Source organism: Vombatus ursinus, unplaced genomic scaffold (assembly GCF_900497805.2).
Source record: "Vombatus ursinus unplaced genomic scaffold, bare-nosed wombat genome assembly UNPS02014839.1, whole genome shotgun sequence".
Classification (NCBI taxonomy): domain Eukaryota; kingdom Metazoa; phylum Chordata; class Mammalia; order Diprotodontia; family Vombatidae; genus Vombatus; species Vombatus ursinus.
In genome coordinates this window covers 6,747,092-6,773,654 of record NW_020954617.1, presented here as the reverse complement: position 1 = coordinate 6,773,654, position 26,563 = coordinate 6,747,092, and the positions used below count along the sequence as shown (strand labels likewise).

Below are 26,563 nucleotides of genomic sequence, written 5' to 3'. Positions count from 1 at the left end.
CTGAGTCTATGTGAAATGTGCAATATGACAAAACCCTTAAGAACCAGAGCCCCGGGCAGCTGTCGCAGAGGTGCGTCGTCATCTCCAGGCCCTCCCACCTCCCAGCCCCAGCACTTCGGAGGAGAGCTAACAGTTCCCGAGGCGGCGTTTGTCAGCCCGGAACGGAAGTACTTGAGCTTTTAGGACCCGGGGGGAAACTTTGAGGAAGGACCAAGATGGAGGCGCTCAGTCCTGCGCCCGCGGTGGCTGCCGGAGGCGAAAAAACTCGGGGTTCCGCGGTCCGCTCCTCAGAGGTGACCCCGCAGAAAGTCCGGCAATTGATAGACGAAGGAATCGCCCCCGAGGATGGAGGCTCGGATGTGTGAGTTTGTCCGGGTTGTCTGGGAGGGGTCAGGCTTCGGGGGTCCGGCTCAGGACGGGGGGCTGAATGAACGCAGGCCGGAGAGGCCGCTCATCGTCTTCTTCTCGTCGTCCGGAGGGCGGGGGGAGGGCCGCGATTTCTGCCTCGGAGAAGGCGGGTGCCGGAGGCTGGATCCGCCCCGAGCCGCCCAAGCTACTCCCTCGGAGCCGTTAGCGTTACGTGCCGGGGTCCCCGCGGCGGGGGCCCGCGAGGCCGAGAGAGAACGCGGGGCTGCGGCCTGGCGGGCCAGCGCAGCCGGCGTCCGCGGCCTGGCCTGGGCGCCGAGGGCAGAGAGGTTTCAGAGGTGCGGGAACTGGGGAAGAGGAAAGAAATGCGCGAGCACCTCTGTTGTCACCAGTCTCTAACTGGAACGTAGCGTTGCCTTCAACCGTTTAAACTGGAGGCACGAAGTACTTCATAAAGGATTTGGGCACGTATTTCAAAGGTTCATAGATTTAGAGCTGGAGAGGACCTTAGGAACCGTGTAATCCAACCTCTTTTTACAGATGAGGAAACTGAGGCCCCAGCAGGCTAAGTGACTTGTCCAGGGTAGCACCTACCGTTGAGAACATCAGGAGTAGGATTTGAAGCTGAGTCCTCTCGAGGCAGAGCCAGAGGATTGCAATCCAGGATCAGAGAATTGCAATAACAACAATAACAAAAGCAACAACAACAATAATTATAATAATGGAAATGAGCATAATTAAGGCATACTATGTGACGGGCATAATAATACAAACATTTTTTCATTTGCTCCTCAGGACAACTCACAGTAGGTGAAACATGATTCCAAGAAAAGGGCCTCACCAGACTGCCACAGAAAAGATTCAGAACCTCTGGTTTAAAAAACAAAAAAAATAAGGGCCCAGACCCAGGTATAGTCTTGGTTTTCCTGCACAGAGCAATTTGGGCTGGATGAGCTTTCCTAGATTTTGCAGAATGTTCCATTTCAGTTCAGTGCTATATGTGCTTATTAGGGATCCTTTATGTGCAAGGAAACTATGCTAGGCCCTGAGGAGAAAAAGACAAAAGTTCCAGCCCTCAAGGAGTTTGACATTAGACTGTGGGGAATACAACAGGTACACAGATGAGTACAGTACAAGATAGAAAGCAAAGGGGACAAAGAAGAGATCAAAGCATTCTGGAAAGAATGAAGGGTGTTAATACTGGAAGGAACTTTAGAACCCATCTAATACAACCACCTTAGTTTCATGGATGACAAAATTGAGGCCCAGAGAGTTGTAAGTGACTTGCCCAAGTTTACACCAGGTAGGTAGCAGAGTCAGAATTCAAAACCAAGTCTTTAAGTGCTCTTTCCACTACAAATTCACACAGTGCCTCTTGTTTCCTCATCTGTAAAATGGAGATGATCATGCTCTGGCCTCACAAGCCCACAGTGGTGGTTATGAGGAAAGAGCCTTGTAAACTAGAAAGCACTATGTAATTGTGAGTTGTTTTTTAGGCAGGGGCTATTGGAAAGAGTGGGATGTATGAGTCCAGTCCTTCTGGCCTCACTGCCATTGGCCTTACTCAACTGAGTTGTCTTTATTTTGCTGTGATCAGATACTACAAGAGTTTTCTTCAATTTCTAATCATCAGTGTAGGGACACCAGCCACCTCATTTCCTTTTCAGGAATGATATTGAAATACCCATGCCCTTCTCCTCTTAGACATTAGAGAGTTACTTTGATGCTTTCTCCTGTTATTTTTCGTGGGTTCTCTTAAGGCTCTTTATTTTGTGATCATTAGTTTCTATGTAGCTTTGGGGATAGGTGGATTGGGAGACCAGATATAAAATAAAATCTGTCATTGTATGCCAGGACCTGGGCTAATCTGGACTGCTGTAGGATTCTGTAGTCCTGTTAGTTAAAAACTTATTTCTGTTAGTGAACTGTATAAGTTCAGTACTGCCCAAGAGAAGGAGGGTACAATATTCATTTATTCAATAAATTTTATTAGGTATCTGCTGTGTATGAAGCATTGTTAAAATATATCTATCTAGATAGATAGATAGATAGATAGATAGATAGATAGATAGATAATGTTTAATGAGGGTATCTGAGAGTAGATGTTGGATTTCTGGACCTTTGCTTGAAATCTGGTAACGATAAGCTCTTGGCCAAGGATGGAATGTACCTATTAAGGGCCAGTAAAAATATATTTGCCTAGAATCTTGCAAGTCTAATCATAAAGGCTTTAAACAGAAAATGAAAGTGGAGGAAGAAAACAATATCTTTACCAAGCTAGTTATCATAGAGAGAAGCTATACTTTAGGAAGAAGAATAGTATTAGGTAGCCCTTAAAATACCCCCAAATCCGAGAAAGCATACAGCAATAAAACCTGTAACCTCAGATATACAGAATGCACCAAGTATGGGTGTTAAGCAAGAGACAGGGTGCCATCATGGATAGGAAGAGGGCTTAGAGACAGGAAGACCTGGGTTCAAGTGTTGCCTCTATTTTAGGTACATGACCATGACAAGCCACTTAACCTCTCAGTACCTCCAGGAAGCTCCCTAAGACTGTAAGTAACAAACAAGTTGTTGGTCTTCTAAAGTATAGAGAAGTTGCTTCTATTGATGAAATAAAAATCTGGACCCTTTCCAAAAAAAGGTGGGAAGTAATGAGCAAGCTAAACTAGAGATTCAAATACAAAGAGGCAATTTGACCTCAGAAGTATGTCTGAGACTTGGTGGGAAGGAACATAAACTAGATTAGAGTGTGGATCTGGAAAGGTTCTAGAAGGATACTCCATTCAAAAGGAGTAGGATAGATTGGGATGGAGTAGCAACTTATATTAAGATATACTCAGATGAGGAAACTCAAGAACCAGAGAGAAGCATGGTGGAAAGAACTTGGGTGAAGAATAATAAAGGCAGGAACAGAATTATCACCGTAGATTTAGAGCTTGAAGAAACTTTAAGGGTCATCTAGTCCAGCTTCCTTCATCATTTAAGTGTACTACAGATGAACTGGGCAGAAGAAAGAAATCAGAAAACAGATTACAAGGCTGACAGAGCTTGTATCTTGATATTATGTGAAGATCTAATGATAGAGGACTTCACTTATCCGCGTATAGGATCATAGATTTAAGGTCATTTAGTCTAACCTCTTCATTTTATAGATAAAGAAACTAGGTCACACAGAGCCCTAGTGATCTGCTGCTGGAGCCAAAAGCAGAGCAGCTAATGATTTCTTGGCTTGCCTTAATGATAACTGTAACTTTCATAAGGTGGAGGAAGCAATAAAGGAAACTGCTTTTCAGTATTTTATTCTTACCAGAAAGGAGAAACTGGTTGCTTGGAGAGAAATGATGGGAACCTTGAGGGAGCAATGACAATTCCATCTCGGAATTTGTGATATAGGAGAGGAAAGCCATGCATCATCTGACATGCACCATAGATAGCAATCTTTCCAGGGTTCAGAGGAAAGATAGGTAGGATTTTAATGGCCCAAAATTGTATAGGGAAAATCAACCCAAGAGAGATAGGAAACTCTCAAGAATTTAATTCTAAAAACACAATGAAATAATTCCAATGAAGAAATAAAGGGGAGTTGTCTGAAGAGAACAATATGAATATACAAAGATCTCATCTACCAACTTAGATTGTTAAAAAGCTGGGCATAAGATGGAGGGCAAGGTAGACAACAGAGGAGAGTTGATACAAGATTGTGGCAGGATTATGGCTTGGTCCCTTTACATTAGTGTTAGGAATGCTAAGATTCAGAATGAGCTGCATCGTTAGGCACACTTTAAAAAAAAACAAACCAGACTTTAATGTAGGAACAAAGAAGGGAAAAGAGTGCTGCACGGGGTGGCTAGGACAATAAAAATAACTAATACAGTGCCTGAAGAGGTTACGAAGTGCTTTATAGATCTTTCATTTGATCCTCACAACCGCACAAGGTAGGCACTACAAATATTATCCCCTTTCTCTACTCCGAGATAGTGAGTAATATTGAGCAACTTACCCAACATCACACAGCTGGTAAGTTAGTTTTTTTTTTTTTTTTTTTGGATAAGTAAGTATTGAAGCAGGCTTCAAATCAAGTGTCCTGACTCAGGGCTTCTCAGTCTTTCCACTCTACTGTGCTGAGGGAATGCAGAATCATACTTTATTTTGCTTCTCTTTTCTTTGTCCAGGAGAATTACCTTTGGACTAGGAAGGACAAAAGAAATGGCTAATAGAGATATGAAACCCAAAACAAGGATATAGTAAAAGAGCACCTAACTGCTTTTGATTAGTTCATGTTACTTAAGACCAAATGAACCACATCTCAGGGTACGAAAAAAACTGGTGGATGTGATTGCTGAACTACTGTCAATTGAACTTTGAAAAATCATGGAGAATAGGGGCAGCTAGGTAGTATAGTGGATAGGGCACTGGCCCTGAAGTCAGGAGGACCTGAGTTCAAATTCATCTTCACACACTGACTAGCTGTGTGACCCTGGACAAATCCCTTTACCCCAATTGCTTTCCAAAAAGAAAAAGAAAATTCGTGGAGAATGAAGACCATTGTCATTGTATTTGAGAAGAGCAGATGTCCCAATTTTCACAAAAGTTAAGAGAATAGAGTCTGCAAGCAGTTGGGCAGTGAGATTGACTTTTATTCCTGGCAAAACTCTAAAATATATTTATTATTAAAAGGAGGGTTAGTAAATATCTAGGAAAAGGAGCAGTGATTGGGGATCTGCCATGGTTTCCTCAAGAGTAAGTCATGTCAGACTAAGCTAATTTTTTTGACAGTGTCAGTAGACTGGTAGATCAGGAAAATGCTGTAGATACAGGTTCCCTAAATGTTAGTGAAGCATTTGACAGAGGAACTGTTTGAGTAACTTATCTCATGCTATTCTTGTGGAAAAGATGGAGAAATTTAGTGTTAGACCAGACAGTAATACAGGAAGGTAGATTTGGAACCAGCTGAATGACCAGATCCAAAAAGTAGTTATTAATAGTTCAGTGTCATCTTGGAAGGAGGATGCGGTGCTTGGTCACGTGCTGTTTAACATTTTATCAATATCTTGGATAAAACCTAGTAGGCTTGCTTATCAAATTCACAAATGGTACAAAGCAATTATGTTCACCATGTGTTCATTTATTTACAAATTTTATTATGAACTTTAAAAATATCTTTATGAGCTTAAGAAGTGTAAACATACAAAGAACAGAAAATAGGATTGTGTGTTAAGATGAACTTCTAATTTTAAGCAATTTGAACAAGTATTGATCAAGTACCTGCTGGATGCCAGGCATTATGCTAGATTCTGGAGATAAAAAGACAAAAATGAAACAGTCCCCACTTTAAGGAGCTGTATTGGTTTGGGGAGAAAACAACATGTACATACATACCTATTTAAATACATATCAGACATCTTCCACAGTGAGGGCGCAGGCCAACTATAAAGGGTGGTTTGTTAACATGTTAAAACAGGGTTTCCAGAGAGCACAGCAGAAAAATAGGGAAGACTGGGATAAGGACATCAGAGACTGGGACCTACAGGGGTGGGTTTGAGGGAGGAGGGCATCAGTCAGTAAACAGTTATTAACTGCCTACTATATGTCAAGCACTGTTCTAAATGCTGGAGATACAAAGAAAAGGCAGAAGACTCCCTCCTCTGTAGTTACAGTCTAGTGGGGAAGACAACATGCAGACAAGCTGTATACAGCATAAATTGGAAATAATTAACAGAGGGAAGACTTAAAGAGGAACTAACAGAGGGAAGAATTAAAGGGGAACAGGAAAGGCTTCCTGCTGCAGATGAGATTTTTATGGGGATTTAATGCAAGCCAGGGCAGTTAGGAGGTAGAAATGAGGAGGGAGAGTGTTCTGGATATGGGGGACAGTTAGTGAAAATGACCAAAGTCAGAAGATGGAATGTCTTGTTCTAGGAACAGCAAGGAGGCCAGGGTTACTGGACTGAAGAGTACATGGAGTGGAGTGTAAGGTATAACATGTCAAATTTTCAGGAGTTTTGAATGCCAAAGAATTTTATATTTGAACTGGGGATAATAGGTAGGGATTGGAATTTGCTGAATTGGGGGGGGGGTGTGATATGGTCAAACCTGCACCTTATTATTTTGCTTTTTGGTGAAGCAGTCGGAGTTAAGGGACTTGCCCAAGGGCACACAGCTAGTAAATGTCAGGTATCTGAGGGCAGATTTGAACTCAGGTCCTCCTGACTGCAAGGCTGGAATTCTATCCTCTGTACCACCTAGCTGCCCCTAAACCTGCACTTTAGGAGATCACTTTGACGGCTGAGTAGAGGATGGACTGGAGTGGGTAGAAACTTGTAAAAGGGAGACCAACCAGCAGGCTTTCACAGTAGTATAGGTGTGAACCTGAACCAGGGTGGTAGCAGTGTCCAAAAAGAGAAGGGAGAATATGTGAGAGATGTTACAAAGAATAAATGAAAAGGCCTTGGCAGCAGATTGGATATGGGGGGCGGAGACAGTGAGAAGTTGAGGATGCCTTGGTTGTTAGGTTGCATGCCTGGGAAGATGATGGTGCCCTCCACAGCAATAAGAAAGTTAGAAAGAGGAGAGAGAGAGAGGGTTTGGGGAGGGAGTTAATGAGTTTAGTTTTTGACAGGACCAAGGAATAAATATCTGTTCATTCGCTCCTCCCATTCCATACTAGCCTGAACACAGTCCAGGAGCAAATGCCTCTCCTTCCCTCTCCTTCCCACCCTTCTTCCATCTTTTGAAGGAAGGAGAAGAAGAGATAATTTGTGTTTATGGTACTCATGGAACAGATGAAATTTCTTTGAAATCCTTGAAATTTAAATATTTTTTGACAAGGAGAAATGAAGGGGACATTCTCTGTGATTAATTTGCATGAGTAAAGTTAGAAAGAAATGGGGAGAAAGCAAGTAAACCATTCTGAGTTGTAGTAGAAGAGGCTGGTAGGTGAGGAGTGGATTCAAAGATTAGAAAGGTCAGTTGGAGCCAGTTTATGGAGGGTCTTAAGTGGGTCTAAAAAAACACTCTATAGAGTAGGATGGTGCAGTGGGAAGAGTGCTGGATTTGGAGGATGAGATTCTCCAGCTTGTTTTAGGCAGATCATGTTACTTCTTGGAGCCTGTTTCTTCAGTGGTAGAGTTAAGGGATTGGACTATGTCATCTGCAAGGTACCTTTCAGCTCTAAGTTCTGTGATCCTCTAAGTCCCAGTTCTAACATTTACAAGCAGTGTGCTCCTGGGCATGAACGAACAAACAAATGAATGAACCAATGAACAAATGAGTGAATGAACATTTAATAATCTCTTGCTATATGCCAAGCACTGTGGTCAGCATTGAGAACACAAATTGAAAATATTAGGCAGTCCCTGCTGTCAGGGAGCTCATATTTTGATTAGGAGAGACAGTGCGTAAAACTAAATTCAATTGGAAGATGTATGAGAAGCTCTGTAAGTCTTAAGGGTGCTAGGGTGGGGGGGTGGAGTTGGCAAGGCCTTAGGTTATGTCAGTAGGTCAGATAACAGTGCCAGATCTGAAGAAGGTATAGAGGCAGTGCAGATGGTAAGGTTTAGAGCAGTGGTTTAAAACTCAAATAGAAACATGGGCCACTAATCCATATATAAACATCCCTGCAGGCTGCGTATTGACTTGGTTTTAAAATGGAATGTTATCTGTGTTTTATTATATTTTTTTATTTTGTTAAATATTTCCCAGTTACATTCTAATATGGTTTTGGCAGCACTGGGAGTGTGATAGGCCATGTTTGACAACTCTGGTTTGGAGGCCTTAAGATACAATGGCAAGAAACACAGTAAAACCTGGTAGGCTTCTGTCTCCTCAGGATTAGAGTTGGTGACTCCTATCTCATCCAAGCAGTGTGAACAGTCCAGTAGGCTGGATAAGTTCTGGGCAGTCTGGGTTGGGGGGATGGAGCAACGGCAAAAGGGAGCCCTTGGAGGTGACTGCCTTGTCCCTTAACTTCTCTGAACCTCAGTTTTCTCATCTGTAAAGTGGGGCTGATAATAACTGCATTGTCTTCCTCACTAGATTGTTGTGAGAAGACTTCCAAACCATAAACTATCATATAAAATGTGAGTTTTTAAAAATAGGGCCAGGAGATCTTCACCTTTCTTGTGTATCTGAGACTGCTTTGGCAAGCAATCTGGTGAAGCCTGTGGACCCCTCCAAAAAAAGTTGTTAAATGTGTAAACTAAAATATGTAAGATTACAAAGGAAATCAATTATATTGAAATACAATTATCAAAAAAAGGCTTTTTAAGTTCATAGGTTCTAGGTGAAGACCTCCTGTAGACAGTGAGGAACTCAAAGGTTTTTGAGTAGGAGTAACATTGTGAAAACTGTGTTTTTGGAAAATCACTCTGGTTTGGGGATGTAAGGTAGATCAAACATTAGGGGATTTGGAGACAGGAAGGAGAAGAATCTTTTTACAGATACGTCACTTTGTTTTTTAGGGAGGATACACCTGCCTTGTCCCAGTCAATTAATGGATCACCTCAAGCAGAAGAACCTCCTTTGGAATCTACAAGCAAAGAAGCCTTCTTTAACAGAGTAGAAACATTTACTATATCCTTTTAAGGACAGATATTCAGTGTGAGCTTTGAAGTTATAATTCTTCAGAAGCACCATATTCCTATCCCCACCTCAATTTTTATCTTTTTATACTTAAAACAAAACCCACTGAAAATTGCCAAATACAGTCTTTTTTAGAAGTCTTGTATTTGGAATGTCAGTTTTACTTTACCTAGTCCAGAGACAGCCTTCTTCAGTAGCTTCTTCTGGAGTTTTAACAACACTTGCCTGCTTTAACACTCGTTTTTTTTATGCCTAAGTTTTGTGGCATAGAGTTTAAACCCATTGACTTTTTTTTCTTTCCTCAGCAGAAATGAAGAATATACCACCATCTAGGGAGGGGGAAACCTTTGTATGATTTAAATCAGTTTTTATTCTTCGTAGTTGTTTTCATTTTTTCTGACTGAATAGTCCCAACTTCTTTAACCTTTATGTCTAAATTCTGTTTTCAAGCCTTTTAGTCAATTTTCCTGGTCTTAACGATGTTTTTTGGTCTTCTCATATCCCTCTTAAATAGATAGAAACTATTCTATTGAGAGTTAACCAGTTTTTTCTCTTTTGTTCTGTGGTTCTTCTTTCACAATGTGACTGACATGGAAATATGTTTGACATGATTGTACATGTATAACATCAGTTTGTTTGCTGTCTTGGGGAGAGGGGAGAGAAGGGAGGAAGCAAGAAAATTTGGAACTCAAAATTTTACAAAAATGGATGTTGAAAACTATAATTGGAAAAAAATAAAATATTATTAAGGAAAAAAATAAAATAATACTGCTTATCACCAAAAAAAAGAGAGCGTTAACTAGTGCCCTGGATAGTGGGGAGATTTATTCCCAGCATGTTTCAAGTCTGTTACAGCATGTATTAAAAGGGTCTCCAAACAGTTAATGGCAGTAGGAATTCAGTGTTCATTTTTTTCATCTTTCATCTGAGTAACAGCACTTGTAGATCTATTATGTTTTTAAAAGATTAATATACAGATTTGTATTTATGTATAAAGATTTATATACATAAAGATTTATATTTATATATAAAGATTTATATAAACATATATCTAGGTAAAGATTTATATATAATGTGTAAAGATTTATATGCATACATATGTATACATATGTCCCCAAAGTCTTAGTGCTGTTTTAAGCTTTAGTAGCTTTAATAAACTGCACTAAGATTTTTTTGATACCCTGCATATCTTTTATTATTACTATTACTATTATTTATTATTAGTAGTACTTATTAAAGCTTTAATAGATTAAAATTACACCACAATTTTTGTGACACCCTGTATGTCTTTTTTAATGGCTCTGCAGGCGCTACTCAGATGGATACAAAAAATGGATGTTGAATCTTTATTGCTGTTTATTGTTTCAGGATCTTTTTAATAGATTTTCTCCAGTTATTTGGTCCCAGGACACAGCAAAGAGAGAGTGTGGTGGCCAGAGGTTTGAAAACAACGCTGCTAGGGGCAGCTGAGTGGCTCAATGGATAGAGCACCAGCCCTGAAGTCAAGAGGACCTGAGTTCAAATCCAGCCTCAGACCAAACACTTGACACTTACTAGCTGTGTGACCCTAGGCAAGTCACTTAACCCCATTGCCTTTTTTTTTTTTAAAAAAAAAAAAAAAGGAAGAAAACAACACTCTTGTTTGTATATCATTTACCAGAAACTCTTTTGAGATTTCACAGTAGCAGATGCAGCTTAGTCAATTATAAAATAAATATATGTGCCATTAATATCACTGTCACTTTCCAGTACCTGTTCACCCCTATTTAGACTCTTGCTTAAAACAAAGAAATGAAGAAGCCAAACAAATCAACACATTGATTTTGTCTGACAGAGGTCTCATTCTGTACTTATAATCTACCACCTTTCTCCAGAGAAGAGGAAGGCATTTTTCATCAGTCATCTGGAGTTAAGATTGATCATTACACTGATCTGAGTTCTCTTCTCTTAGCAGTGTGTACCTTTACAAAGTTGTCATTGTATATATTCTTCTGGTTCTGTTTACTTCTTTCTGCATCAGTTTTAAAGCACAGTTATCATTACCCAGTTGACAGGCACCAACTTTGTATACAGTTTTTTGTATCCTTCAGTACATGAGAACTTTACTTTTGTCTTTGACTTCCTTGGGATATATGACCGGTATTCATTGTTCCACCTCCAGCATTGACTATTCCCATCTTTTGTCATCTTTATGAGTTTTAGATTTTTGGTAAAACATTGGATTTATTTTTCTTTTATTATTAGTAATTTAGAGCAGTCTTCCATATGGTTGTTGATAGGGAAACCTTCTTTTGAAAATTGTTCATATCCTTTGACCATTTATTCAGGGAATGATTGACTCTTGGTCTTACGTATTTTTGTCAATTCCCTGTGTATTTTGGATATCAGATTTTATCAGAGATATTTGATGTGAATTTCCCCCCCAGTCAGCAGTTCTCCTATTCTAGTTATATTGATTTTGTTCACGTAAAAGCTTTTTGTATACTCGAAATGATCTTTTTTGGTCTTTTGGTCTTTCTTTGGTTATTAATTTTTACCCCATTCCATGGGTCCATTCTTTAGGCTTTTTTTTTTTAATGTAATCTTTTATATTAAGATTGCTTTCTAGTTGTTTTGTTTTTGTTTTTCTCTAGGCAGTGGGGTTAAGTGACTTGCCCAGGGTCACACAGCTAGTAAGTGTTATGTGTCTGAGGCCGGATTTGAACTCAGGTCCTCCTGAAACCAGGGCTGGTGCTCTGTCCACTGTGCCACCTAGCTGCCCCCTGCTTTCTAGTTTTTCCAGCGGTTCTTATCAAATAGCAAATCCTTATCCCAGTAGTTAGATTTTGTTTTTATTTTTTATTTTAATTCTTCACCTTATTAATTTTTTTTAATACTCCATTAAAGGCCTAATTCAGTGTCCTATAGCTTAGATATCATCTTTGATGCTGGGAAGAATATGACAGTGGAGAATAAACCCTGGCAGGTTCTTCCACGGTGGAAAGACTGCAAGTACAGACTTTGTGATAGACTGTATATCTGTTGCTCAAGAATCAGTCTAGCAAAAGAATTGGACATTGAGGGGATGCCCATCAATTGGGGAATGGCTAAACAAGTTGTGGCATATGAATGTAATGGAATGCTGTTGTGCTGTAAGAAATGAGGAGCAGGTGGATTTCAGAAAAACTTGGAAAGACTTACATGAACTGATGCAGAGTGAGGTGAGCAGACCAGGAGATCATTGTCCACAGTAACAGGTACATTATGTGATCATCAACTATGACTGACTTAGCTCTTCTCAGCAGTGCAATTCCAAAAGACTCATGATGGAAAATGCTATCCACATCCAGAGAAAGAACTGATGGAGTCTGAATGCAGATGGAAGCATACAGTTTTCGCTTTTTTTTCTTTCTCATGTTTTTTCCTTTTTTTCTGTTCCTTCATTCACAACATGACTAATGTGGAAATATGTTTTACATGATTGCACATGTATAACCTGTATCAGATTGTTTGCTGTCTTGGGGAGGGAGAAACATTTGAAACTTAAAATCTTTCAAAAAATGAATGTTGAAAATTGTCTTTACGTGTAATTGGAAAAATAAAATACTATTAAATTTAAAAATAGTGAATGAACTATGAAAAAAACCCAGCCTAGCTAAGTTTATAGAGGCTTGTCATAAGGTTGGATAAAGGGTGAATTTTTTTTGCCACACCATAGGAAACTTTCAGAGACTTTGCAGATCCGAATCAATGGAGGAAATACAAACAATGATGAAATCACAGGTCGTTAAAGTATTGAAGTGTGAAATGACGTATTTGCAGTATTTTCCTTAACATGAAAACTCCTTGAAATGGGCAGGCAAACCCCATGAGCTGTCTCCCCTGGTCTGTGCAAAGTATGGTTGGGTCACAGTTGAATGTGACATGCTCAGGTGTTCAAGCTGTCAGGCTTTCCTGTGTGCCAGCCTGCAGCCAGCATTTGACTTTGACAGATGTAAGTATAAAGTGGGCAAGTGACATTCCTGTATTCCATATTTATTCACATAGGGAGTTAGTACTTTCTTGGGATAGTATATAAACTTTTTTGAAATGTTTGAAAAGATCTGTCATTTCTCTTGGTTCACAAATAGATGCATTGATTATACCTGATTTCATTTAAGTCTGTAGTTGCCACATTTTAATTTGTAATCTCTCCATCCCTATTGGCCCCACTTTTCTGTGAGTTTTTGGGGTGTTTATATTCAAAGTAGTTGGAAATGAATAATATGTTTTTGGTTATAATTCTAAGGATTATTCTTCTGGGGTATTAATTTGTTTTCTTTCCATGCCAGTGTACATCTTTAACACTCCTTGCCCAATGATAATCTGACAAAGTACTCATTTGTCTACCTAATTAATACAGGATCAGTGTAATCTGGAATATTTTTGGGAGTGAGAAATGTGTTTTGAGTGTTTTCTTTCAGTTATTTGCAATTTTCTTGTATATATATATATATATATACTTTTAAGGGCTCTTGAGTGTTGGATGCATATTTAAAGGTTCACAAGTAAATTAAAATATTAATAATGATTATAGGTATCTTTGTACTGTTTTTAAATACATTGCTCTTGATGTTGGTTTCAGATAATGAAAGATGTGCCGAGCTGAAGAAAGCTTTGTGTACTGCTCATGAGAAGTTCTGTTTCTGGCCAGACAGCCCCTGCCCAGGTACTTGTTCCTGAAACCAGCCACCTGCCATTTAATTTGGGTCAGATTTTTCCTCATGTCATCACTTTTTCCTTCCAAAAGAGTGTTGCTTTAAATAGAAAGCATGGGTGGAAAATCCTTTGACCCAGGTCTCCTTTGGAGGCTTCTGCATGTCCAGGCAACTCTGCCTGCACATTCAGGTCCCCTCCCCCCATTGGGAGAAAAGAGAGAGTGGAGGTGGGGTGACCAAGGAATTCAGTTTAATCTGGAGGGAGAAAGTAGGAGTTCAGTATCACTCACATACACACACATAACAAAAGGAAGAAGGGAAAAATGAAGAAAAAGAAGCAGAGGTAATATGTTATAGGTAAAATACATATAGTGTTCATTGCTTTATAATCAAGATTTCTTCCTGATGGTTTGACTATTTAAGAAAATAGTTAACACAATAAAATTGTAGTAAAATAAGCATTTGAATGGTTTTCTGTTTAGTGCTTTCAGTCTAATCTTCTGGTATTAATTTGGGGACTAAGAAAAGATACCTAGTATAGAAGGAACCCTTCTTTAGAAAGTTAAATGGTCAGTAATTTGTAGGTGTATGGTGTTTTTACAATCTCTCTACCTCCAAGTATGGGAAATATTCTATTGAGCCAGTTTCAAGAGTGCAACAAAATTCATTTCTTAAGCGCAGAGCAAACATTGCTCTTATCATCACTAGAATTGTATTTGTAACTTTCATTGTCCCTGCTTGCCAAGAAAAAAACTCAGTGAGAATTCTGTCATTTTAACTCTTTTTGATTATCTCTCCTTTCTGGAATCTTCAAATTGTGCATCCTTGTCTCCGAATGTATTTTCATTCCTTGCTCTAATTGCTAAGGCAGTGTGGAGTCTGTTCTATTACTCCTGGTTTTGCTGGCTCTTCTGAGGGGAGGGATCATAGTAACCCACCAAGGCCTGTCAGTATTTCTGCACACTTTGTATAGAATACCAATGGACATGAGTGCTTGTTTTATGAATCAGTTTAAATGCCGGAATATCTGTAATGGGTAAGAAATGAATTTTCAAGCAACACATTATTTCTTTCCAAATTTATGAGTAGTCTTATGAGTTTTTTGGAAGGGGGAGGATTGGTCTGGATCACTGATTTCATTTGTGAATGAAACTTCTGGTGAGCAAGTTCCCTTTACAATGCAGATAAGACAAGTACCCTGAAACTTAGAGTCTTAAAGAGTTAGCTGAGTCACTAAGAGGTTAAATCACCAGCCTTGGGTCAACACAGTCTGTGTCTATCGGGGGTAGAACTTGAACCCAGGGCTTCCTGACTCCAAAATCCACTATTTATTAGATAACTGGCACTTTTGTTTCTTACAATCAACTAAGACGTTTTTATTGCCTACTTTATGCTAGTTGCTGAGAATACAAACTAAAAATTGACAGTCTCTGCCCTCAAGGAGTTTACATTTTAAGGGAGATAGGGGAGAGAGACAACATGAACCTATGTCCAAGCCACATAAAAAGCAAATATGAGATAACCCTAGTGGGTTGGAGGCCTAGTAGCTGGGGAGACCAGGAAAAGCTTAATGCAGAAGGTGGTGCTTGATTTGAGTCTGGAAGGGCACTACGGGTTTAAGAAGGGGAGGGGGGAAATTGAGTAAATGCCAGGCATGGGAGGCAGCTAGTGTAAAGGGAGATGGAGTGCAAACAATAAGACCAGTATGGCCAAGCTACAGAATTTGTGGAGAAGAGAATATGAAATATGTAATAAGGTTAGAAAGGTAGGATGGGGCCAGGATATGAAGAGGTCTAAGTGCCAACAGAGGAGTTTATATTCAATCTTAGAGGTGATAGAAGGTAAGAGTTTATCAGCTGGAGGAGTATGATATGGTCAGACTGGCTTTAGGAAAATCAGGTTGTCTATGTTTAGGGTAGATTGGATTGGGGAGGTATCATAATTAGTCCAGGGAAGAGACAATAAGGACCTGAACTAGGGTGGTGGCTGTGTAAATGGAGAGAAGGGTACATTTACAAATGATGTAGAAATAGAAAAGGAAAATATAGCACCTGATTAGATATGTGGGATGAGGAGTTGAGGTGATGCTAAGGTTGGGTGACTGGAAGGATGGCAGAATAGAGAAATTAGGAGAGGAGTGAGTTTAGTGGGGATGATAATGAGTTATATTTTGGACATGTCAAGTTTGAGGTACATATGGGACTTATGCTGACATTTGAAGTGTCTAATAGACAGTTGGTGATGAGTTCAGGAAAAAATGAGGCCTGAATATAAAGAATATAGAATATAGAGATGAGTTCATGAATGCCAATCATGTGATCACCAAGTGAGACAGTGCAGGAAAAGGGGGGCCTTGGGGGAACACAGCTACATCTAGGGGGTATGACAAGAGCATGGGTTCCGTAGAGTGATGAGGTCAAAAGCCAGACACAGACAGTTTATTTTACTGTTTGGTTCCATCCCAAATTGTTGTCTGTTTGCGTTGTTTGTTAGTCTAGTTTCCCCATCAGGAACATGTCTCTGCATAGCAATTGATTAATAGACACTTATCTTTCACATATTGTCCTGTGGATCATACTAACCCGTTCACAATTTTAGTTGTTTTCATTTAGGCCCTGTAGACAGTTTCCTTCCTTTCCTACCCTCTACCAGTCCAGTTATGTTCCAGATACCATGCAAAAAAAAGTTCATGCAGAGCCGAAGAATGTGCTAGCTATAAAAATTTGGTGTAAATGTTAGATGTTCTGGGAAACCTCATTTAGACACTGACTGGAACAGTATTGATGAACTAAGTGATTTTAACAACTCTTTTAGCCAGGCTTTCTTTGCTGATTTTCCATTCCTTGAAATTGTAACCTCTGGAGCCCATGAAATAGCCAATGGTATTAATGGGTGGAACTCCAAAGCTATAACACTCACAGTTTGGGCTCACTCACTTTTACTTTGACCTCTACCCAGGAAATGCTTTTCAGTGGCAGAATTAAAAAGATGCATCTGCCCAAGAAAACAAAATCATCTCTAGCCAAGGTCTAAGGATGTACAGCATTGTGGGTTGTGGAAGTGCACAACTAATAAGCAGCTGAATGGTACAGTGGTTAGAGAGCTGGGCTTGCAAGCCAGGAAGACCTGAGATCAAATCTGGCCTCAGATACTTACTATCTGGGTGACCCTGGGTCAGTCATTTAACCTCTGTTTGCCTCAGTTTCCTCAACTGTAAAATGGGAATAATGATAATAACAATAATAATAATGATGATGATGATGATAGTACCTACCTCCCAGGGTTATTGGGAGGATCAAAGGAGATAATGTTTGTAAAGTGCTTAACACAGTGCCTTACACATAGTAGATGCTATATAAATGTTAGCTTTCATTATTAAGCCTTATCCACTTATCAAACTTGTAAAGTACACTCCAAGTTAATAAGAGGAACCACAGGGAAATGGTTCCACTGATGACCTCAGACACTTAAAAAAAAAAACCTTGGGAGTGGGGGGAAGAGTGAGGAAGGAGAGAGCAGAAATATAGTAAAAACCAAATGGAACACTTCTTATCTTTTCCCTCCCCTTAGATCGTTTTGGAATTTTACTACTGGATGAGCCTGTTGCCCTTCTTAATGAGTTCTTAGATCGTTTTCAAAGCCTCTGTCACCTGGACCTCCAGCTGCCTTCCCTGAAACCTGATGACTTGAAAAATATGGTAAATTTCCTTGTCTATCCTACATTGGACCCAGTTATTGCAATCACTCATACATAACACATACTGCTTTGAGTTTTCTTTTTAATTTAATGTATTTCGATGAACAAATATCTGTTTTCTCACCCCTCACCACCATTTCTCTCCCTCCCCCCACTACTGGAAAAGAATAAGAAAAAATCTGTGTAACAGATATGTATAGTTTAGTCAAACATTCTCCTAGTGATCATGTCCAAAAAATGTGTTTTGTTCTGCACGTGGGTCCCTGGTCTCTTTCAGGTGGTGTGGGTAGCATGCTTCGTCATCAGTCTCCTGGAACTGAAGTTGGTCATTATGTGGACCAGAGTTCTTTAAGTAGAAAGACATATTTCATATTGTCATGGAAAGGCCAGTCCACCTCTTTGTTGTCAGTCGAGGAGAGGGCTTTTTCAGTGGAATATACCTGTAATAGGCTCATCAGACACTTAGTAACTTGTTCCCAATTTTGTACCATCGGGAAATATTTCTTTAAATAAAATAATTCAGTCATTTCTTGATTACAAACTAAAACTACTTGGCACTAGTTAACTTCGTGTTCTCTAGGACTATATGAATTAGACCGTGCTTTCCTTGTAAGCCTGTGAGGTAGATAGTACAGGGTATTATTTTCTCCATTTTACAAATGAAGAAACTGAGATTTAGAGATGTAAAATGACTTTCTAGTAATTGTCTGAGCCAAGACTTGAATCCAGGTCTTATAATTCAAAGTCCAGTGTATTGTCCACTATATTACATTGCCTCTCTAGCTTACTTGACTTTAGAATAATCCATTTCCTACCTTTCTCCCTTGACCCTCTAAAGTGCAAATCTAAAAGAGAAGTAAGAATCTCCTTCTTGAAAGGAAATCATGAAATAATTTTGGCCCCTTTTAGTCCATTTTGCCACTGTGTGCTCTTCCTGTCCCTTCTGATCACTCTTTTGATGCTATGTGAAGGTTGATTGCTGATCAGCCTTTCCACCTGATGCACCAAACTGTTAACCTCTGCAGTTGGTATGGATTAGGAATGTTCTTCTGTCCTTACCAGGGGAAGTGTTCTTTATTATTCATAATAACAATTTAACCTATCTGTTCTTGTGGCAAAAAACAAACCCGTTGCCCATTCCAGATATCTACATTGAGTTTTTATAGGTTTCAGAGAAAAGCCTATAATCAGTGATTTGAAAGTTACTTAATACTGGAGAAAAAAAAGATATCACTGTCATATTTTTAAAAAATCTCATTTATATTGACATCTTTTGTTTTTTATAACTTTCATCTTTAAATATTTCCCTACCCACAAGCTCTTCCTTGTAACATTTTAAAATGAGAGAAAAAAAGCTCAGCAAAACCGATTACACATTAATTGTATATTAATGTATGCAGCTTTCTATACCCGTAGTCCCCTACCTCTGAAAAGAAGGGAATATAGTGTATTTTTTCAGCGCTTCCCTGGGGCCAAATTTGCTCAGTATAACTATGCTGTCATGTTTGTTAATCAGCAGTGCCATAAGCAACTTGGAAAACCGTCTCCTTGCTGATTGCCTTAGCCTCAGTTGTTTTTTTCCCTTTGGTTCCTTTGCAGTGCCTGACTGAGGACAAGATCAGCCTTCTTTTACACCTGATTGAAGATGAACTTGAACACAGGAGCGATGGGGAAAAAGCTCCAGCCCAGTTGGGCTCCGACATCCAAGTCCCTGTCACTGCCTGTGTCCTGGCTCTCTGTGGCTGGTCATGTAGGTTAGTGTGTGAACGACAGCTAGGGTTAGGAGTGGTAACACGAATACACCTTCCTCATTTTGAGAGTCAATAACGGGGAGAGAGTGATGTTACTTATTAGCCTCAAAGAACACTGGAGTTGGAAGGGACATTCCTCTTGTTTTTCCTTTTATTTATTCTGATTATGTAAAATAGCTCCAACAAATTGTCGTCCTGCCTCTACCTGAACATTTTCAGTGATGGGGAGCTCACTAAGCCAATCAGGTGGTCTACTCTTTGCTCATAATATTTCATAATTCTTAGACCATTGTTCTAAAATCTGATTCTCTGCAACATAAGAGGATAATCTATGATTATTGAGCAAAGAAATGCAAACTGACCACAAGATGATTCAGTTACATTTATGTTGAATCATTAATACCAACACAGGCATGAAAAACATGTCTCCTGTACTCAAGCAGCCACAGCCCATTACAGAAGATGACACGAACACGAATATCTGTAATGTAAAATGTGATAAATGCAGCATAGGAGAGAGGGAGAGTGCCCTCAATTCTGGGGAACAGGGAAGATTTCTGTAAACAAAGTAACCAGTTACCACTTTTAGCAAATTGGTCTGAGTTTTATGCTCTCAGGAAATGTTTCACTGATGTAGATTCAGTGAATGCAGTATTTATGTGGGATCGTGCAGGTAGCATGAGGGGGAGAAATCAGAACAAAGATGGAAAAGCAGTTTAGCGCCAGGTTGAATATGATTCAACAAATTAATCATTTCTATTACATATAAGATAGGGAAAATAGGTAATGTTTTTATAGCTCTTTAGGGTTTGCAAAATGCTTTAAGAATACTGTCCCATTTGATCCTCATTACAACCCTATGAAGTAGATTCTCTTATTATCCCCATTTTACAGGTGAGGAACTATGGCTGATAGAGCTTAAGGGTTGCACAGTTAGTTGCTGCAGCAGGTTTCGAACTTAGGTCTTCCTGACTGCAAGTTCAGTATTCTCTATCTAATATGGTACCTAGCTTCCATTTCAGAGTGTGTATAGTGCCAAACACCATACTCAGGATCCTGGGCTTGATTCTGGAGTGCTTCTTGTGAACTAACTGAAAGAGAGGGTGCTCAGAGAGCCTAAATAGAAGAGAAAAATTCAGGAGCAGGACCAGAATAGGACCCCAAGTCCTGGCTTCCACACATTCATTTTGTTGCTTTTGTCTGCTGCAGACACAGTAGCCAGCTGGCAATCAGTGTGCTTACAAATGCAACATTTCATTGGAGTCCCTTGTCTAATCTTAGTAAGGAACAGAATCAGTTTAATTGATAAAACGACTAAAGAAAATGCCAGCTGGAGTGCTCTGGGTTCCGGGGTTGCTGTTTCCATTCCAGCTGCTCAGCTTGGCACAGAGATGGGGAGACTGTCAGATCCAGTCTTGACTTATTTAAAACATTTTCTTTTGACTCCAAGGTTTTAAGGAATGCTTTTAATTTGAAAGAAAAAAGTTTTATGAGGGGCCAGAGGAATATATAAATTGCAAGACCTCCTTGAAAATAGAATACAGTAATGGTTCCCAAACTTTGTTTCAGAGACCCCTTGTGGCATATGGCAACATTTTGAGGCCCTCATTTCTGAATAGTTAACTTCTTTTATGCTCAGCATTTGGTGGAGTCCTTATCCCCACAATAGCATCAACTCTCCTCTGCATTCTCTTAGAATAATCCTAGATTCTTCTCTTATTTCAGAATAGTCCTCTTGTTTTTCCTTTATTCATTCTAATTATATATTCATCTATCTATGTGTGTATATATATACATATATACATACATATATATGTATGTGTATATATATATATATGTAGAGAGAGAGAAAGAGCTTTAGGTTCTGGGGATCCTTATATCAGCTATAGTGATCACTCAGATATCTCTGGGTTTACTATTGAAAATATGTGATTCTGGGGGCAGCTAGCTGGTGCAGTGGATAGAGCACCGGCCCTGAAGTCAGGAGGACCTGAGTTCAAATGTGGCCTCAGACCAAACACTTGACACCTACTAGCTGTGTGACCCTGGGCAAGTCACTTAACCCCGATTGCCTAAGATAAAAAAGGAAAAAAAAGAGAGAAGAAAAAAAGAAAGTATTTAAGGGCTATAGCAGTAGGGGTAGTCAGGATTATCCTTTTTGAGATCTCAGTGAGCTGAACAAAGAAAACTCAGTTCTCAGCCATTCTAGAGATTTTTATTGGTTTTTGGTATAATTTAATAAAAATTTTAAACAGGTAACCTTTCCCCCGCCCCCGATGAGTGGATTGTAGGTGTTACTCTTTCATGCAATTTTCTTTCCTTCCTTTTATTCAGTTCTTCCTTGGAGCCTGTGCAACTTTCTCTAATCACATGTTCACACTGTATGAGAAAGGTGGGGCTTTGGGGCTTCCAGCAGATTGAATCTGCCTTGGCTGATCTGGATGCTTCCTTTGGCCTGACGAGCACTCCTATTGCTGTCCCTGAAGGGCGACCGGAGCGTTTTCCTTTGTCATTAGTGTCTCCACGGAGAATGGTGACACGCAGCCAGGATGCCACATTTTCCCCTGGCTCTGAACAAGTATGAACTTTTATTGTTTTCTTAGCTCCTAGTCTTAAGGGATGGGTCAAAGAATTCAGTCTTTTCAATATCAGAGATTTTCAGGATGGAGGAGAAGGCTTAAAGTCTCCTAAAATGGTTGGGCTTCACCTCAGAATACCATGTGGGATTCTAATCTATCATTGTTAAAAAGGCCAAATTCATAATTTTGTTTTGCAAATCTAACGTTTCTTTGAAAAACTCAGTAGTTCTGACACACCACTGAAAGAAATTCCAAAGGTGAAAAAAGAAGTAGTACTAAACTTCATCCCATTTCTTTTGGGAAGCTACAAGGAGTCTTAATTTTTTTGTGTGTCATGTGTGTCATGGATTCCTTAGGCAGTCTAGTGAAGCTATGGATCCCTTTTCATAATAATGTTTTTAAATGCATAAAAGATAAAAATCATAGGATTATAAAGGAAACAATATTGAAATACAGTTGACAAAATTTTTTTAAACTACAGGTTCATAGACCCCAAGGTAAGACCCCTGCCCCAGATTAATCTTGCTTTTTCATGTTTGAAGATGTTTTCTTCCTGTCGTCTCTTCAGCTGGAAAAGAGTCCAGGTCTCGTCATCTCCCGAACACGGAGCTGGGACTGCTCCAGTCCTATTGATCGCCTTGAGCCAGAGGCTGCCAGCCACACCACCAGAAGCCGCCCAGTGACCCGAAGTATGGGGCAGGGAGATAGCACTGGGTTGGAGGTGCCATCTAGCCCTCACCGAAGAGCCAAGCGGGCACGCCTTTGTTCTTCTAGCAGTTCAGTAAGTCTATCATACTTATTTGACAATCATAGTGTATAGATTGATGGAGGTCCTGTGCAGCCCTTAGACTTAAATTTGAATCCATTCATTAGACTTAGGGTCTCAACATAAACACAATATAATTAAGTAAGCTAGTAAATATACATTTTAGGATGGATTCTGTGGAAGGCTTCAAGGAAGGAACTAATTTGGAAGCTCAGTTGGAAGGAAGGGATCAGATATTTCAGGCATATGTGTCAAAAAATAAATAAATGTAGATTAAAAGGAGAGGAGAAAAAAGGACAAATAGACCTAGTTTATATCCAGCATAAGGAGTTGAGAGGGTAGGGAAAATGAGGAAGGAGATATCGGCAAAATGTGAAGGAGACAAAGGGGAAAAGTACATTATGGCAGGTGACTTAGGGTGTGAGTGCCAACAGCTGTCGTCTTCTCTTGAAACTTTAGTAATGCCTCTTTTCATTGCTGTAGCATTCCCAGTCTCTGATACTGTTTCTTTTTTTTTTTTCCCCTCCTTCCCTAGGACACATCTGCCAGAAGCATTTTTGATCCAGTTTCACAGCACCGAGACTGGTGCCCCTGGGTCAATAGCACGCAGATGGAAGTAGCCAGAGAGGATTATGAGAATGAGTTAGCTACGTGCACACCAGCAGAATCAGGCTGGAAGGCCGTGCTACACATCCTCTTGACTCACAGACAGTCTAACCTGCCATCTGATACAGACTCAACGGTGAGAAACATGGTTCTTCTCTATGTGTGCATGTGCATATATGGGATGAGAATGGCAGAGACAGGGCCTATAAATAGCCCCTGTGGGCCTGTGGCTTTCTTAAGCCGAACTGTACTGTGTCTAGTTTCATTATGGAAAGAGAAGAAACTGATTGAATCTCTGTGATTTATTGAGTAGTCATCCATCAGGTTCCAGTTAATTCTCTATGTTCCCAACTGGAATTGCTAGGGGTTCAAAAAGAAGTACAGAAACAGATGAGCATCCAGCTGCTCAGGCCTCGTGTTGCAGAACAGCTGCTCCTTCCATTATTTGCTGTCACTTGCAATTGAGACCCTGGCAGTTTAGCTTAGTTGTTTAGAACACTGTGCTATGATGTCAAGGTCATGAGTTCATTCCTCATATGGGACAGTTAACTTCTCCTTGTTCCATGGTCACAGATTGTATCCTTATCCCCGGGAAACAAGTGTGAATAATTGAGCACAAATCCATCAGAACTTCTGGGGGGGGAATTCAAAATGCATACAATCTTTGTGTATATAAAAATTGAGAATTTTAGAATTTACAATAATTTAGAATTTACAATAAGAGACCTGGTTTCTTCTATTTCCAGCTCACTAAGTAGTTTTCTACAGAGTAGATGATTATAAAGCCTGGAGCAAATAGTTTCTGACCTTCTTACAAAGATCTATCTCTATAGAAAGGGTAAAATAATACATAAAAGCAAGTAATGTTTCCAGGAAGTGTTATAGGGAGACAAAACCAATGCTATTAACACTCCAAACCAAAATTTATTGCAAGGTTATATGCCTGTGGAGAGTGATAATGATACCAAAAGCTCACGAATTATAATAGTCCTTAATAACTCTATGAACAGTGTTCCTGTAGATTGAAATTACATTATTTGAGCTTTCTCCAGAAATTTTTTTTTTTACAAAAATTTTGCTGTTTGTCTTTTTAGTCTATACTCGAGTTGGAAGTCTTAAATATTTGTTCCAAATATTAAGTCATGGAAATAAAGCCAAGCCATCTCAGCTTTCTCTGTAACACTGACCTCTTATCCTCAAGAAAAATGGCCTGTGTTTTCAGTGAAGGGTTCTGTTGGAAATTTTTATTAAAACTATTCTCTGTTACCCTATACAATGAGAGAAAATGGTTTCATGTTTGGAACTGGATATGCAACGAATGGCAGTTACAGAAAGGTAGATTTAAACTGCAAAATGGAAAATGTCCTAACAATGAGAGTTGTACAAGAGAGAAACGGCCACCTTGGAGGTATTCTCACAAAAGAACCTCCATAGAGCTTAGGGGATCACTTGTCACCTGGATTTTAGGGGTTGGATGAAATAAATGGCCTCTCTGAGGACGCTTCCTGTTTAAGATTCGATTTCATTGTTGGAGGACCATAGGATTTGGAGTTGAAAAGGATATAGAGATATTCATTTTATAGATGAGGAGAATGAAGCCCAGAGAGGTTAGTGACCTGCCCAAGGTAATACAGGTGGCAAGTGGCAGAACCAGGCTTTGGACATGTCTTCTGAAATTAATTCCATTGTCCTTTCCACTACACCTTACTGCGTTCCATTGTTTTAGTCTGTGTTCCTCCTTACTAGCACCTCTGTTTTGGTAACTGTCTTTTAGGCAAGCACTTAATGGACTAATTATTATGGATAGCCTAAAGTCCTATTTTATAAATTGAATTAGATTGATCTTAAGTTAAGGGTCTGTAGCTTGTCAGATACTCCGTATTGCTTATATTCTCCCTGGAGATCCTACAACATGGAGTGTAAGTGTTTTTCTTAATTTTCTGGATGATCATTTGTTGGGAATGTTGTAGAGGGGACTCTTTCAGGAGGGATTGCACTAGATGACTTTTGAGGTCCCTTTTAAGTCTGAAATGTTGTGATTCCCAGGTGCAGAAAAGGTCAAATCTTCTGAGTCACTTGACAGTGTCCTTTTTAGTGATGTTGTTTTGTCTCCCTGTATAACACTGTTTCTGGCTATTTCATACCATTTTGTTGGTGTGATCCAGGGACAATGGGATTTTTCCTATTATTAGCTCTGTTGACCTAAACATGATGCTTATAAAGACACAACCACAGGTTTGACTCTAATAAAGGCCAATTCACTTTACTCCCTGGCCACAGATTATATCGAGCTAACCTTGGCCAGCCATTTTGTGTGAGGGCATGCCCTTGTCCATGAGGAGGACTTGATCACTGTCTGTCACTACTATTAGAAGAACAGCTCAAAAGTGTATGCTGTACAGTGGCAGAACACTGGTGTCATCTTTGCAGATGACTGAAAAGACACACATAGAGTAGATGAGAATGACTCACTGAGAAGGGAAATAGCTTCAGTTTCAGTGATACTGCAGTAGAGTTAAACATGGCCGGGCTTTCTGATTTCCCACCTGGCATTCTGTTTGTTCCCTATGCTCCCTCCTAGCTTTCAGCCCCAACAATTAACCAAATGTTGATTACTCAACTGGGGCACGGTATAACTTTTATTTGTGGAAGAAATTCACTGGCTATATCACTCTTTGTCCCTGTGGAAAGAACTAATCTCCATTATTCATCTTTTCATCCCATAGAGTCTCTCTGAGAAATCAAGGAAAGTATTCCGAATATTCCGGCAATGGGAGTCTATGTGTTCATCTTGAAAACATTCCATCCCCTTCATAGAGAGAAGCAGAAAGAGAAATATGCCCCCGGACAAGAAAACCTGAACCCTTTTGGGATCAGTGATGCTAACAGGGTTTTTTACGAGCTGGTTTAATCACAAGGGAAACCAACTGTTGTAAAAGGGAATAAATGTCACCCATATCCATCTGCCTGAGCAGACCTCTATCCGCATGGTTGGAGAAGAGTAGGATATGACAGTCTTACAGGGGCCCTACTTTGCTTAAAAAGTATTACCATTGTAAGACTGTCCAGAACATCAAGGAGATGAGTGCTCCGTTTAGTGCCCAGTGTGGGGGAGGGGGGCTGTGTTGGAATGACTCTTAAATTCCAAAGGTTGTGAAAAAATGTCAGGAGTAATAAAGAATTTCATTATGATTTTTTTCTTATTTCTCGATGCTGGTCTTTTTCCTGAATTGTGACTTTTATGTTAAGGAAGTGTAGACTTGAGAGCTTCTCGTCAGCTCCAGTTCCAGCAACCATCCTGGTCCACGGAGGTAGACTGCATAGCCTAAAAACCACTCTTTTGTAGTTCTGTGAATAGAAGGTTTATAATCTGCCTTGGCCTCTTGGGAAATAGAGATCGTCTTGTGGACAAGATAACTGATCTTTGAGATGACACCAGGAGCTCCTGATATGTTTGTTATATTGCCTGTGTGACAGTGTACAAGACACTTTATCTTTCTGAGTCTCAGTTTTATCACCTGTAAAATGAGGGAATC

The 26,563-nt window shown here is 39.7% G+C and overlaps 1 protein-coding gene across 1 annotated transcript; it reads left to right on the top strand.

The window, feature by feature from the left end:
• The first annotated feature begins 203 nt into the window (after positions 1 to 203).
• On the top strand, positions 204 to 26,230 carry ZC3HC1 (zinc finger C3HC-type containing 1). Its single transcript, XM_027840126.1, has 10 exons — positions 204 to 361; positions 8,832 to 8,943; positions 12,775 to 12,925; positions 13,556 to 13,639; positions 17,199 to 17,326; positions 18,925 to 19,079; positions 21,411 to 21,654; positions 22,224 to 22,436; positions 22,957 to 23,163; positions 25,754 to 26,230. The coding sequence occupies exons 1-10, from the start codon at positions 216 to 218 to the stop codon at positions 25,820 to 25,822; spliced, it is 1,509 nt and encodes a 502-aa protein (XP_027695927.1). The 5' UTR covers positions 204 to 215; the 3' UTR covers positions 25,823 to 26,230.
• The last annotated feature ends 333 nt before the right edge of the window (positions 26,231 to 26,563 follow it).